Source organism: Schistocerca americana, chromosome 1, assembly GCF_021461395.2.
Source record: "Schistocerca americana isolate TAMUIC-IGC-003095 chromosome 1, iqSchAmer2.1, whole genome shotgun sequence".
Lineage (NCBI taxonomy): Eukaryota > Metazoa > Arthropoda > Insecta > Orthoptera > Acrididae > Schistocerca > Schistocerca americana.
The window spans coordinates 1008179657-1008192446 of NC_060119.1; the positions used below are offsets into that span (position 1 = coordinate 1008179657).

The window sequence follows — 12790 nt, forward strand, 5'->3', positions numbered from 1 at the left end:
TGAAGAGGTTGATAAATAACTGCCGAGGTGGTTGACGTCTATTGGGATATCTTGTTGCATACACAGTACAAGAACAAACTGCTTTTTTCCTACACCCTCTATAGACCACGAGCAAGTCGGCTTGTTCTGCGTTTTTATATCCCATCGTCCACACACAATCTACTGGTTTAACTGTAACACACGGACTAGAAAATCGCAATACACACAAATTAAACATAAGCACACTGTAAGCAAATGTAACAACATTATACCTAGAAATTATGCAGCTTGAGTGGCGCAAACAAGAGTCAGTATTGAAACTTTTCAAAATACCACATCTCATAAAAGACTCGCACTAGAATACTGTAACAAACACCACTGCCATTCTAGTTTACCCTACTTTTAGTAGTTGATTCCAATAGACATTGTTCTTTTTAAAAACACAATTTATAAGTATTATTACAATCTGTTTATTGACTAACTATACGAGCCCCTGACTACCAATCCAGTCTATGAAAACTGCACATCAATAGAACTTGTCATTTCCACAATATTTGCAGTGAAAGTTTTAGGTGATCCATACTGAGGATGCGTGTAATGATAACAGCTATACAAAGAAATTTTTCTAAGAATGAAGAAATAGATAAATTAGATAAATAAATGATTTTGCTTGCTTTCCTGCCACATTGAAAATGTTCTATGATGACTTGGATTTCTTCCCTCAGAGTGTTTTTCCACAAGAGAAGCTGGATATCTGAAAGTGAAAAAGTTTTAGGTTATACAATACCTGGACTGAGAAAAAGTCTGTATGGTGTATAAATAAGAACGTAAATGTATGAAGTAAATTTCATTAAACAATCTTATTTACGAGTGAATTAGTCAGCTCTATTGCTGGACAAAATTAATTGTTTTCACAGTATTTCATTCTTTGGGGAAAAAACATAATGTTTAAGGTAGAGAAGCTCCATGGTTTGCCTTATAAATTCGGTTTGATGTATTTCTATGTGAATCTTGTATTTTTGCTATGAAATAAATGTCGATACTGTGGTGTTTATCGTGTTCCCTGGTGTGCTGTTCTTCACCTTACTTGACACCAGGTGTAACTCCACCTTCTCTTTAGGTGGTTATATGTTCAATATGTTATCACTGGATTGTTGGTCGCCTACAATAATAATTATGAGCAGGACCTACTAGTCCATTCCACCTTGATTTCTTGCAGCGGTCAGTAACTTCTTTTCCAAAGTGCGACAGCTTCAATGAAAGAGAGAATGGTTTTTGCTGGCCTTAGCTATGTAAATTATTTTCGACAGAGACTTTGCTTTAAACACTGTATTTTCTCCACTAATCTTAAACAAATACAGTTCTCAACCATTAACAATAACTTTTAATCTTGACCTTCACCCAAAATCAATCAGTCTCTTTTGTGTCTTTTCTAGTATCGACTTTCTTGGGGAGGTCTACTTGTGTATTGTATAGCGGCCCTTTCAAAGCACCTTCAACTGGTGGCAGCATGGAATAGTGCAGCAAGTGTAGATTCCCACTCACTACTCAGGCTTCACACCCGGGCAGCGCCTTATCTCGCTTGACTCTCGTAGGTGTGCTATTTTTATAATGTCCATGTAAGCTGTATGTAGTACTTTTATATTGCATTCACGCAGCATTCCTCCATACTTTGAAGAACCTAACAGTGTGCCTTGATCTCTCCCATAGAGACTTTATGGGACATTACAATATTTTTAAATTTTCGTAAGACACTGTTCCTATGTTCCATTTCTTAGCAGTTGGCCATACAAAATTTATGAACAACATCCGTTAGGAGGTTTGCTTTGTCCATTAATAAACTTTATCGTTGCTAGTTCTTTAATTCTTATACTATATTCTGACTTTTTGTAGTGCAGATGATATCTCATAAATTCACTTTCACTGTTTCACTGAGCTAAGCAAAGTGACATTTTGTTGACGTTCCAACTAATAAGAACAGACCACTGTTTGATGGTGACATCTAGTGTGAAACGACCTTACTTCTGATGTTATATACCACCTTTTTGTATAGCCGGTTACAGCTGATATTAGGTAATAGTCTAAGGAAAGTGACATTTTGTTGACGCTCCATCTAGTGTGAAGTAATGAGCCCAATTCAGCAGACTAGGCTGAACACACAACCATTTGCCGCTGATGTCGCGTTCTGTTCTGTTCCGTTAGCATAAAGTCCAAAGTGAATCCACCTGTATTAGATATGAATATCTATAGTAAGGTGAAGATAAATCTCTAAAACTACGTCATTTCCATGGTTTTTCTATCACCTACACACTCGCCACAGGGCGTATTCATTGCAAAACTTGTTTCATTGTTTCTTTACAATCTGAGTATGGTCGCAGTCTAACATAACAGTCGCGACAGTCACTGCTGTAAAAATTGTTACCGTTTGACACGTGGAGCGACACTAGCGCACCAAGAAGCGAGAAAAGAGAACGTCACATGCGTCGTAAGCATGATGTTTGTTTTACATCCCTTTCCTACATGAATTACGAAATATTTGAATTATTATTTTGCCTCCAAGCATATGTGTAATAACAGAAGAGACAGATGTTTCTAAAATAAGAGCAAGTAGGAATAAAAGTCATGAATTCAGTGGCAAGCTTCAACACACTCATGAAGAAACATTTGTGATGTTGGATAGAACTGCAGTTTACCATAATGATATCAAAAGAATATAAGCACACAGATCCACACGTAAGAAGCACAGACACTGTGTGCAAAAGGGATCGATGCCCCATTTGTTGTTCCATAGGCCTACTGTGTTTCAGTCACTGTCACCTGTTGCCACATTATATTATTCTAAGCGTGACAAGCAACTGCCAAATACTGGGAGAAATATTATGTGCGTGTAAACCCCAAGTCCTCAAAGACAATAACATTGTCAGAACTGCTGTCATATATTAAATTTGCCATTAGAGACAATTCATCCAATGATATATTCACTACTTTATCAGTATCACAGAAATGCTGTGCCTTCTACTTTAAAGGGTGGAATATATTGTCACTTATTCCACATTTTATTTGTATGCCTTCCACATCCCTCTGTAATGTACACACTGATGGAAGCATAAAACATTTTGACAAAATCTGTATGCCTGAGTGCCATAATACAATAAATTTAGAGCAAACATCTTATTTTCGTCTTTCCATCTCACAGCATATTTCTCTTCAGTGGCATTCGGTTTGGTTCGGTTGTTTGGGGGGAGACCAAACAGCGGGGTCATCGGTCTCATCGGATTAGGGAAGGATGGGCAGGAAGTCAGCCATGCCCTTTCAAAGGAACCATCACAGCATTTGCCTGGAGCGATTTAGGGAAATCACAGAAAACCTAAATCAGGATGGCCGGAAGCGGGACTGAACCTGAATGCGAGTCCAGTGTGCTAACTGTTGTAGTTTATGCAGATTAATGCAGCTAAATGACAGGTAACACTATTTGTGGGACAAAATAAACTTATGCTTTATTCGCACAACACATATTTATACATTTGACCACCAAATTATGTTATGTTGCCCATCAACAAACATGGAACATGTATATTCCATAGAGTATAATGCACTCTGCACATCATATCTTGTGCGCCACTATGCGCGCTGGAAAATGTTTGTTCACATATCCCCAACACTCCCCCATGAACAACACTATACATCCCAGGTCAAACCATAACGTTTCACCAGCTTCTGAAATTTGTCCTTACTGAAAGACTTGGTCAGGAGATCAGATAGCATTTCTTCCATGCATAGATAACTGATGATTTTATTCCCCTGTTTCACATGAAGTCTTATAAAGTGATGCCTTAAGGCAATATGTTTGAATCTTACATTGGTGGCATTATTTTTTGCAAGTTTAATAGCTCCCATATTGTCACAAAGTATCAGCGTTGGCTTTAATGTTGGAGGAGATTCTATTTCACTCATCAGTGTACAGATCCAAAGAGCTTCTTGGATAGTGGAGGACAAGACCATATATTCAGTTTCTACAGTACTCAAAGCAACAGTTCTTTGTCTCTTACAAGACCATGACATCAATCCTCTCATTAGTCTAAAACAACTTCCAGTGATGGAGTGTCTGCTTTCCAACTCATTTCCCCAGTCATTGTATCCTTCCAAATTTATATTTCCAGTTTTAGAATATTTTAACTTATAATCAGCAATTCCATTTAAATATCTGAATATTCTCCTGACTGCCAACGAGTGCTTTTCTCTCGGATCACTGCAAAACTTGCTTACTGCATTTGTGGAAAATGCAATGTCTGGTCTGGAATTCTGTGCTAAGTGCAGTAGACTTCCTACAGCTTCCAAATAGGGTACACTTTCCTTACATTTCTTGTTATCATCAGTTATTAGCAGTTTTGCATTGTTTTCCATAGGAGTACAAACAGGTTTACAATGTTCCATACTGAAATTTTCTAAGATTTTCCTTGAGTACAGAGGTTGATCAATCCATAACTCTTCTCTGTTGGCACTTCTTAGAATATTCATGCCTAAGTATTGATTAATTTCCCCTAAATCATGCATATTAAATTCTGACCGTAACTGTTCTTTAAAAAAGTCCAACTGGCTTTCACTATTGGTTAAAATAAAAAAAAATCATCTACCCATATGACCATGATTGCAATTTCTTCATTGCTCCGTTTATGATTTATACTGGGATCTGCCTTTGACTGTAACATGCTTAGTTTTATCAAACTTTTATGCAAACATTTATTCCAGCAATGGCCACTTTTCTTTAATCCATATATGCCTTTCTTCAAACGCCAAATTCTCCTTTTCCCCTTATAAGGTCGTTTAACTTCGTCAGGTGGAATCACATATACTTCCTCTTCCAGTCTTCCATTCAGGTTTGCTGTTTTTACATCCATTTGATGAATTAATAAGTCTTTCTTTACGGCCAGAGTTAACAGGTATCCTAATGATGAATACTTTACCACTGGTGAGGAAGTTTCACTGTAATCTATTCCTTCTTTCTGGGAATATCCTTTAACTACCAATCTGGCTTTTAATTTTGGTATTGCACTCTCAGAATTTTTAATACTAAACACCCATCTTGTTCTTAGTGGCTTTTTATTTTCAGGCATGTCAACCCATTCATTATCCACAAAAGATTGCAGCTCCTTTTCAATAGCCTTTTTACAAACTCGAGCATTTAAACTTGCTAAAGCTTCATCAACTGTGATTGGTACATTTTTGATTGTTTGGGCAGCATACATTTCATAATCTGGATATTCTTTTAGTTTTGCTATATGTGAAGGCTGCCTTAAACTGACTTCCTCTGTTGAATCTTCTTCCTCAATTTGATTCTCAGGTAGCACATCAGCTTCCTCTTTATTCTCGTCTTCCTCTGTTTCAGTTTCCATCTCTGTTTCAGCACTATCACACATGATGCTTGGTTGCACTACTGTGTCATTTTGACTACTTTTCTTTAGTTCAGGTCTATAATCCTCCAAAAATACTACATCTCTACTACTTATTATCTTCTTATGCACATGATTATAAAATCTGTAGCCTTTTGAATTCTCACAGTAGACAACAAAAATATATTTTTGAGATTTTGCATCCCACTTTCCTCTTAATGGTTTTGGAATCTGAACCATGGCTTCACATCCAAAGACTTTTAAATCCTTTAGATCCAGTTTCTTCCCAGACCAGACTTCATAAGGTGTCTTGTATCTCACAGCTTTGGTAGGTGATCTGTTAATTAAACACACTGCTGTTGACACAGTCTCTACCCAAAAACACTTAGGTAGCTCAGCATTGCTTAACATGCTTCTTGCCTTTTCTACAGTTGTTCTGTTGGCTCGTTCTGAAACTCCATTCTGAGAAGGACTGTAGAGAATGGTGGTCTGCTGCCTAATACCCATTCCATTCAAATGTTCCTTAAACCATCTGTTTACATATTCTGATCCATTGTCTGATCTAATAATTTTGATTTTCTTCCCAGTGTGTCTTTCTACCATTTTGCAATAAACAACAAATACATCATTCACTTGATCTTCGCTACTTATAAAATAAACATGCATGTATCTAGAAAAATCATCTATGAATGTCAGGAAATAGAAGCTACCTCCTAGGCATTCATTCTCCATAGGTCCACAGAGATCTAAATGTATGAGTTGCAAGACGTCGGTAGATCTGCTCTGACTCGATTTAAAAGCCAATCTAGCCTGCTTCCCTTGTAAACACACCTCACATTGCACATTATTCATTCCATAATTTTCCATCCCAGTTGCCATATTCTTCAGTAAAGTCAGACTTTTCCTATTCAAATGTCCAAGTCTCCTATGCCAAAAGAAACCTTTTGCAGCATAAACAGAGTGATTTCCTGTTTCAGCAGTATTTTGAACTTTATTCACTTTGTAAATACTTCTTACATTACTTGCAGTAGCTACAATATCACCACAAGAGTCTATCACTTTGGCTCCCTCTGTATCGAAGATAACTTTATTACCCTTCTTTACTATTTCGCTTACTGACAACAAATTAGTTGCAATATTCTTTACATAATGTACATCATGAGCAGTAACAATTTCCTGTTCCCCATTCACAAGGAAATTGAGATTCACTTTTCCTGCGAGTTCACAACTTAACTTAGATCCGTCAACTGTAGAAACTCCAATGTCAGTCCTTGACTGAACATCATACAAATCTGACAGAGCTTTGGTAATGTGCACAGATGCTCCTGAATCTAGAAACCATTCTGCATGATCGTCACTCGCTTCATTAAAAGAGTAAAAAAGAGAAATGCCTACCTTTATCGGTAGTCTTTCTCTCAGGACTACTAGAATTAACATGCTTCTTTTCTTTTATACTTAACTTTTCGTTACACTTTGAAGCAATTTGTCTAATTTTCTGGCATCTGAAACATCTTATTTGCTTCTTCTTCTTGTACTTAGAGTATAAAGCCGACGCTGTTTCATTTTCAGAAGCGTTAGAACCTGGTTCATTCTTCATGTCCTGTAGAATCTTTACTTTAACACTATCCGCTGTAATGGATATTCCCGAACTTTCCAAACCCATTGGCAAATATTTCTCTGGTAGTCCAGCTAAAAATAAAGTTCCAATCCATTCATCCGCAATTTCAAAATCAATATTCATTCAGACGATTGGAGATTGAAATTATTTTATTAACATATTCACCAACGCTTTTACACTTATTCAATCTTGTGGTTATCAGCTCAGGAAGTAATCCTGCTTTTCTGGTTAAACCACCATCTTCAAATTCGTTTCTCAGTTTGTCCCATACCTCCTTTGCTGACACAGCCTTTACTATGTGAACATAATTCACTAGATCAATCAAAAGGATTAGTTTTGATTTCGCCTTCCGATCCTTAGTAGCAAAACTTGATTCCGTAGGTGTCAATTTACCGTTCACGACGTCTCATAAGTCATCCAAGTGCAAATACGCCTCAACGGCAATTTTCCAGGTCGCTTAATGTTCGCGCCCTACAAGCCGCTCTATTTGCGGTATCTGTTTTGTACTCATTTTAAAGTTAGCTTCTTCTTCGTATAGCATACACAATCCAAGTGTATACGAACTCCCGCGCACCTTTTACGCAAATACACGTCACCTTAAAGCTTATTATTTCGCTTTCAACCAGTACCTGGGCCCACAAACTGTTATATTTTATACAGATTAACGCAGCTAAATGACAGGTAACTCTATTTATGGGACAAAATAAACTTATGCTTTATTCGCATAACACATATTAATATATTTGACTGCCAAATTATATTACGTTGCCCCATCAAGAAACAAGGAACATATATATTCCATAGAGTCTAATGCACTCTGCACATCATATCTTGTGCGCCACTATGCAGGCTGGAAAATGTTTGTTCACATATCCCCCACACTAAGCACTGCGCTACCTCGCTCGGTTCAATGGCACTCTAATCTGACTTGACAACAAGTCAAAGGCATTCTTTTTAAATATCGAGATCCTATAGTCTTCCAAATTTGTTTGTCCTTCTTCACTCGATCCTTGTGATTCAGTTTCTGTTGCTGTCTGTACTTAAAATGATAGGCGCTCTTCCTTGTTCCTTAGTAGTATTGCACGAAGTCTAGCGATCTGCACATTCTGACACTTCACGCGCTTTTGTAAGACATGAATAACTCCCTGAATAACTGCACTTAATCTAACCATTTCATCGTCAAAGTAGGTCTGTGTTGGCGATTCAGATGAATCTGGTACTGATAAATGGAGAGTTGAACTGGCTGCTTCCGTGCCGTAGAACTGTTTTACAGCTTTAGACGGATTAACGGATCTTTATGGACGTTTCCTCTTCGTCGTCAGTTGAGGTAGCTTCTTCGGGATGTCAAACAGTGTAGGTACTGCATTCCACATGAGTTGGGATGTCAAACAGTGTGGGTACTGCATTCCACAAGAGTTTATTATTGTCTGCATTCATGAACTAGTTTGGTTCAAAGGGTGGTGAGCAAAAAAGTTTAACATTATTGTAAAGGTAAATAGGGTCTTTTTTCATAAGGTCTTCTCGTCTGCTATTCACTAACCATTTTCTGCTCCTAAAACGAAACATTAATCATTAATACATTTGCAGTTTGCAAGCGAATCATGATGATACAGTTTAGTAACATGATGGTGTATACCTCTCAGGGTCCTCAGGAAACCTAAATAAAGACAGATGTAGTATCATTTTCTTGTTGTGGCTGCATTTTCGTGCGCTACAGACGATCCCGTTTTTAAAAACCATTTTGCAAACCAAAATAAACGACTACCATTAGCTTTCACGATTGCGCCGAACTCAATAGTTTTACACGTAATGGCTGCTTGGCGCGTTGCTGGCGCAGTAGGCAACAAAATCGAGACGAAATGTGGCGACTGTTATTTTAGGCTGTGGTATGGTGCGGAAGCTACTCCTGCGATTTTATTGTGATGTGTACACTTTCATCATAGATTTAGCTGTTGCGCAGAGTTTAACACATCTCTGGCGCATATGTCAGTAGATCGTGGCGTAAACAGTTTGTGGACAGTGGGTGTACTTTTTGTTTATATGATATTACCGCACTATGTTTATTAAGTTTATGATAATTATTTCATTCTTGTGTGTTGGATACGCCAGGATACATAAGCTGGAAATCAAGGTTAGTTTGTCAAACTGTCTTTACGTCGTGTGTCACATGAAACTGTTTTAACAAATCTTTGTCACTTATTCCGTAGAAGCGTGTATTTTGGTTCTCGACTTGTAACGCAAAATATTTTTCCCGTTCATGGTTGTGTTCATCGCAACGTTCCTAAGGCATGGTTTGTGTTACTTTAAACTGTTCACGGCAACATTCCTAAGTCATCCATCCATCACCATTTACGTGCAGCCGACGTCTTCATGAGTTATTTGAAACAACGTGTACACTGGGAATTGACATGTTCTACAAAATGCTTACGTGTTGTATAATACTACCTGCTATTAACTAGTCTGTAAAGGATCAAATAACAAATGTATGTAAATTGTATGAAAGAACATATAGTTTCTTGATTGATAGTATAATCATTAATTCGGTTGTCATAGTGCTAACGTGGTTTTGAGTTTAGGTAGTTGGTGTGATAACGTGGGTTGTGGAAGAATTTGCAGTGAATTGTTACGATTTTTTAAAATATAGATCTGATTAGTTTAGTGGTTTTTGTGTGGAAAGAAGTCTAATTTTTTGAAGTTGCTTTTATGTTAGGTATGAATATGACAGTTAAGTTCATGAGTGTATCGTTACGTTGTGGGATGGGTGGTAATTTCATGTCTGGCAAACAGTTTCTGCAGATGTTCGGTCTTATTGCTGAATATGTTAGATGTCGTGTTTGTGGCAACAACATGAGGTTGACGAGAGTTCCATCTGCTCGAGCCCCGGACATGTGTATGTGGCGTTGTTGGAGCGCGCGGTGGCGTGTGTGTTGTAACGCAATGCCATAAATTAATTGTTTTATGATATTATTCGTTTTGGGATGGTGCGGTGTTCTTGTTGTTGTACATTTACCATATCCCCTCCCTAAACTCCCAATTTTCCGCTGTTGTTTTGCAAGTTTCATTTTATTGTTGGATTATTTATTTATTCATTTTAATTGTATTTATGGACCTCTGAATTAATACTGTACATGACATGCACATGGTGATGCACATACATACATTTGATGTTGGACATTATGATAATTTGCTGGTGAAGTAATATGCCGGAAGTTTACACAAACATGAGCTTACATACATATTTTCTGAGAAGTTATGAACACACGAATTACATACTCAGTTACACATTTATATTTTAGTGCTGTATTCCTGTGACACATATATACACAACAGTATCTGGTCGGATATTCTCTCTGCACTTAATTTGTTTAGTAACAGATGATATAGATGCAATATTTTTGCACATACTTGCATTAATGCTTTATTGTTTACAAAATTCTTTGCTGCAATGTGTTTCACGTTTCTTTCCATCCAAGGGCTCAAAACTTAGGCAGTAAGAATCATTCCTGTCGACATGAACTACAATTGGCAGCCAGTTGTTCCCATTGTGTTCAGTTGCCCCGGGCAGAGCCTCCTCCACATGTTTGACAAGACATTTCAGCAACCACAGTTTGTTCTTATTTCCTGACCTGCCTGCTAGTTCCCTGAATGGTGCCATTAACTGCATAATGTTGGAGCTCCAACTCAACATTTGGTTTTAAATATTTCACATGCTATTGTGCCATATTTCCTTGTATTCTATTGAAATTCCCTATGAAGTCCAGTGCATGGAAAATTTTAATGTGTTTAATAGTTCCACCTATTAAAGCTTTTGCTGTATAACCTTCGCTTCTTTTTTAAATATGTTGATGAACCCATCTCTCAGCATCCTTAGGGAAAGGGGGGGGGGCTTAGGGTGCCACCAGTTGCAGGTGTGTTACATTTGAACAAATAATTCGTAATTTCTTGACAATTAGTCATACTTGAGCAGCCTTGCTCATGAGGTTTAAGTGAAGTTTTAACAGGTGGAACATAGAGCATGGAACTGAATTTGTTTATGAGCTACATATAAGTTCTGAGCCAGATAGTATTTAGACTTACTTCAAGGGAGTAAGGAGAACAAGGCCTCTTTGGGTGGGGAGGTGTATTATACACAAGTATCAGTGATGCTGTGCATGAATGGAATACAGACAGTGGTTTTCTACACCATGGAATCTGCTTGTCAGTTGGGATAGACGTAGCAACAGAGAGCCTTAGAATATCATAGTAGAACCAAAATGTTTCAGACAGATGAAAATTTAAATTACTAGTGATGAACAACAAAAGCTTTCATGAATTGTACAGAATTCGAAGGACTTTTGTAAGTCAGGTGGATTAACATAAAACTTTGTACCAAATGTCAGAAAAAACTAAAATTGGTTGCAGAGAAGACCTCAGGGTGCAACTATATGGATACTGAAATCACAGGTTAAAGTGGATTGATGTGGATGTGACCTTAGCCACTATGTAAGCAACTAGGGTATAAGCTGATTGTGTTTAGAGAATTGTTTGTTTAAGATTCTCGAAGAATGAGCCATAAATATGAAATTGGACATTCTGCCGGCTGCCAGATTCACCTGCAGGGTTAATGGGGAACTTGAGCATACCTCAGTCTTCAAGTACATTTATTTAAGGCTTCTACATTCCTGTAATAGACTGGGCAAATTACAATTACATATATCATTTATCATTGATAACTTCCTTTGCAGGCAGTGTTAAGCCCTTCCATGAAAATGACCAGCAACAGATAGTTTAAAAATACATTTCTGATGAAAATATGTTGATGGTTTGCTAATTAAACACTTGACATTATTGAGGATATTTGCATCTTGATTGGGATCAGTGATCGTGATGTGGCTGCAGTCTAAAGTGATCACTAAGATACAAAGGGCTTCTAAAACAAGTATTAAATAAAATATGTTAAACAAACTCCGCAGATCACATCAGGCAGAAGAGGGATTGTGATCTGAGGTATTGTTGTTCCTGAGGAGAAATAGTCCTGAATAGGCCAGCAATTGGATCTGCAGAAGAATTGTGCACTGAATTAAATTAAGATAAGAAGAGGACAAGGGAAACATCTCCGTTGGGGATTGCTGCATGGAATTTGAAGACAATGAATAAGAAGGAAAAATAGAAATTTTGAAGAGAGAAATGGAGAGACATAATATGCTTCTTTTAGGGTTAAGGAAAAGCGGAATTTATTGTTGAGACTACAGTATGAGTTACAAATGATTGGAGAGGAAGGAAAATGGGGTTGGAATTATGTGCAGGAAACATCTAGGCAAGAAGACAATGAGGGTTGTTCCAGTTTGCGACCGAGTGCTACCACTGAAATTAAAGAGTAACCCTGTGGTTGCATTGATCATTCAAGTTTAAGTGTCAAGATCAGATGTAGAAGAAGAGTAAGTGGACAAAATATTTGAGCTTATTGAGAAAGTAAACGAAGAAAATGGGAAAGAACAAATAAACTGTAATGATAGGAGACTGGAATAGTATTGTGAGAAAGGGAAGAAGATAGTTGGAGACTATAGACTGGGAAAGACCAATGAAAGGAGAAAAACTGATCGCCTTCTATGAACAATTTGATCTCTGGATTGGTAATATATGGTTTAAGCACCATCAACGAAGATTAGACAGGGTGAGTCACTAACTATTGCTACCAAGAATAACTCTGAAAGATGATAGGAGCTGCAAAGTTTGTGGGACAAAAGTTGCTTGGGACAACAGGGGCCATAATATGGCATTGGTTTCTTGTTGCTAGGTGGGGTCGCTTCAGAGATACGAAGGT

At 37.6% G+C, this 12790-nt stretch overlaps 1 protein-coding gene across 2 annotated transcripts in view; it reads left to right on the forward strand.

Annotated features, from left to right (window-relative positions):
• The first annotated feature begins 8934 nt into the window (after positions 1 to 8934).
• The window catches only part of LOC124548783 (protein GPR107), a 185598-nt gene continuing 181742 nt past the window's right edge, over positions 8935 to 12790 (forward strand). The window contains exon 1 of one of the 2 annotated variants that reach the window (XM_047125195.1): positions 8935 to 9118. In XM_047125195.1, the coding sequence (XP_046981151.1) occupies positions 9044 to 9118 (75 nt within the window). In that variant the 5' untranslated portion in view covers positions 8935 to 9043. The remainder of the gene's footprint in view (positions 9119 to 12790) is intronic. The other variant, XM_047125194.1, reaches the window with a different exon arrangement.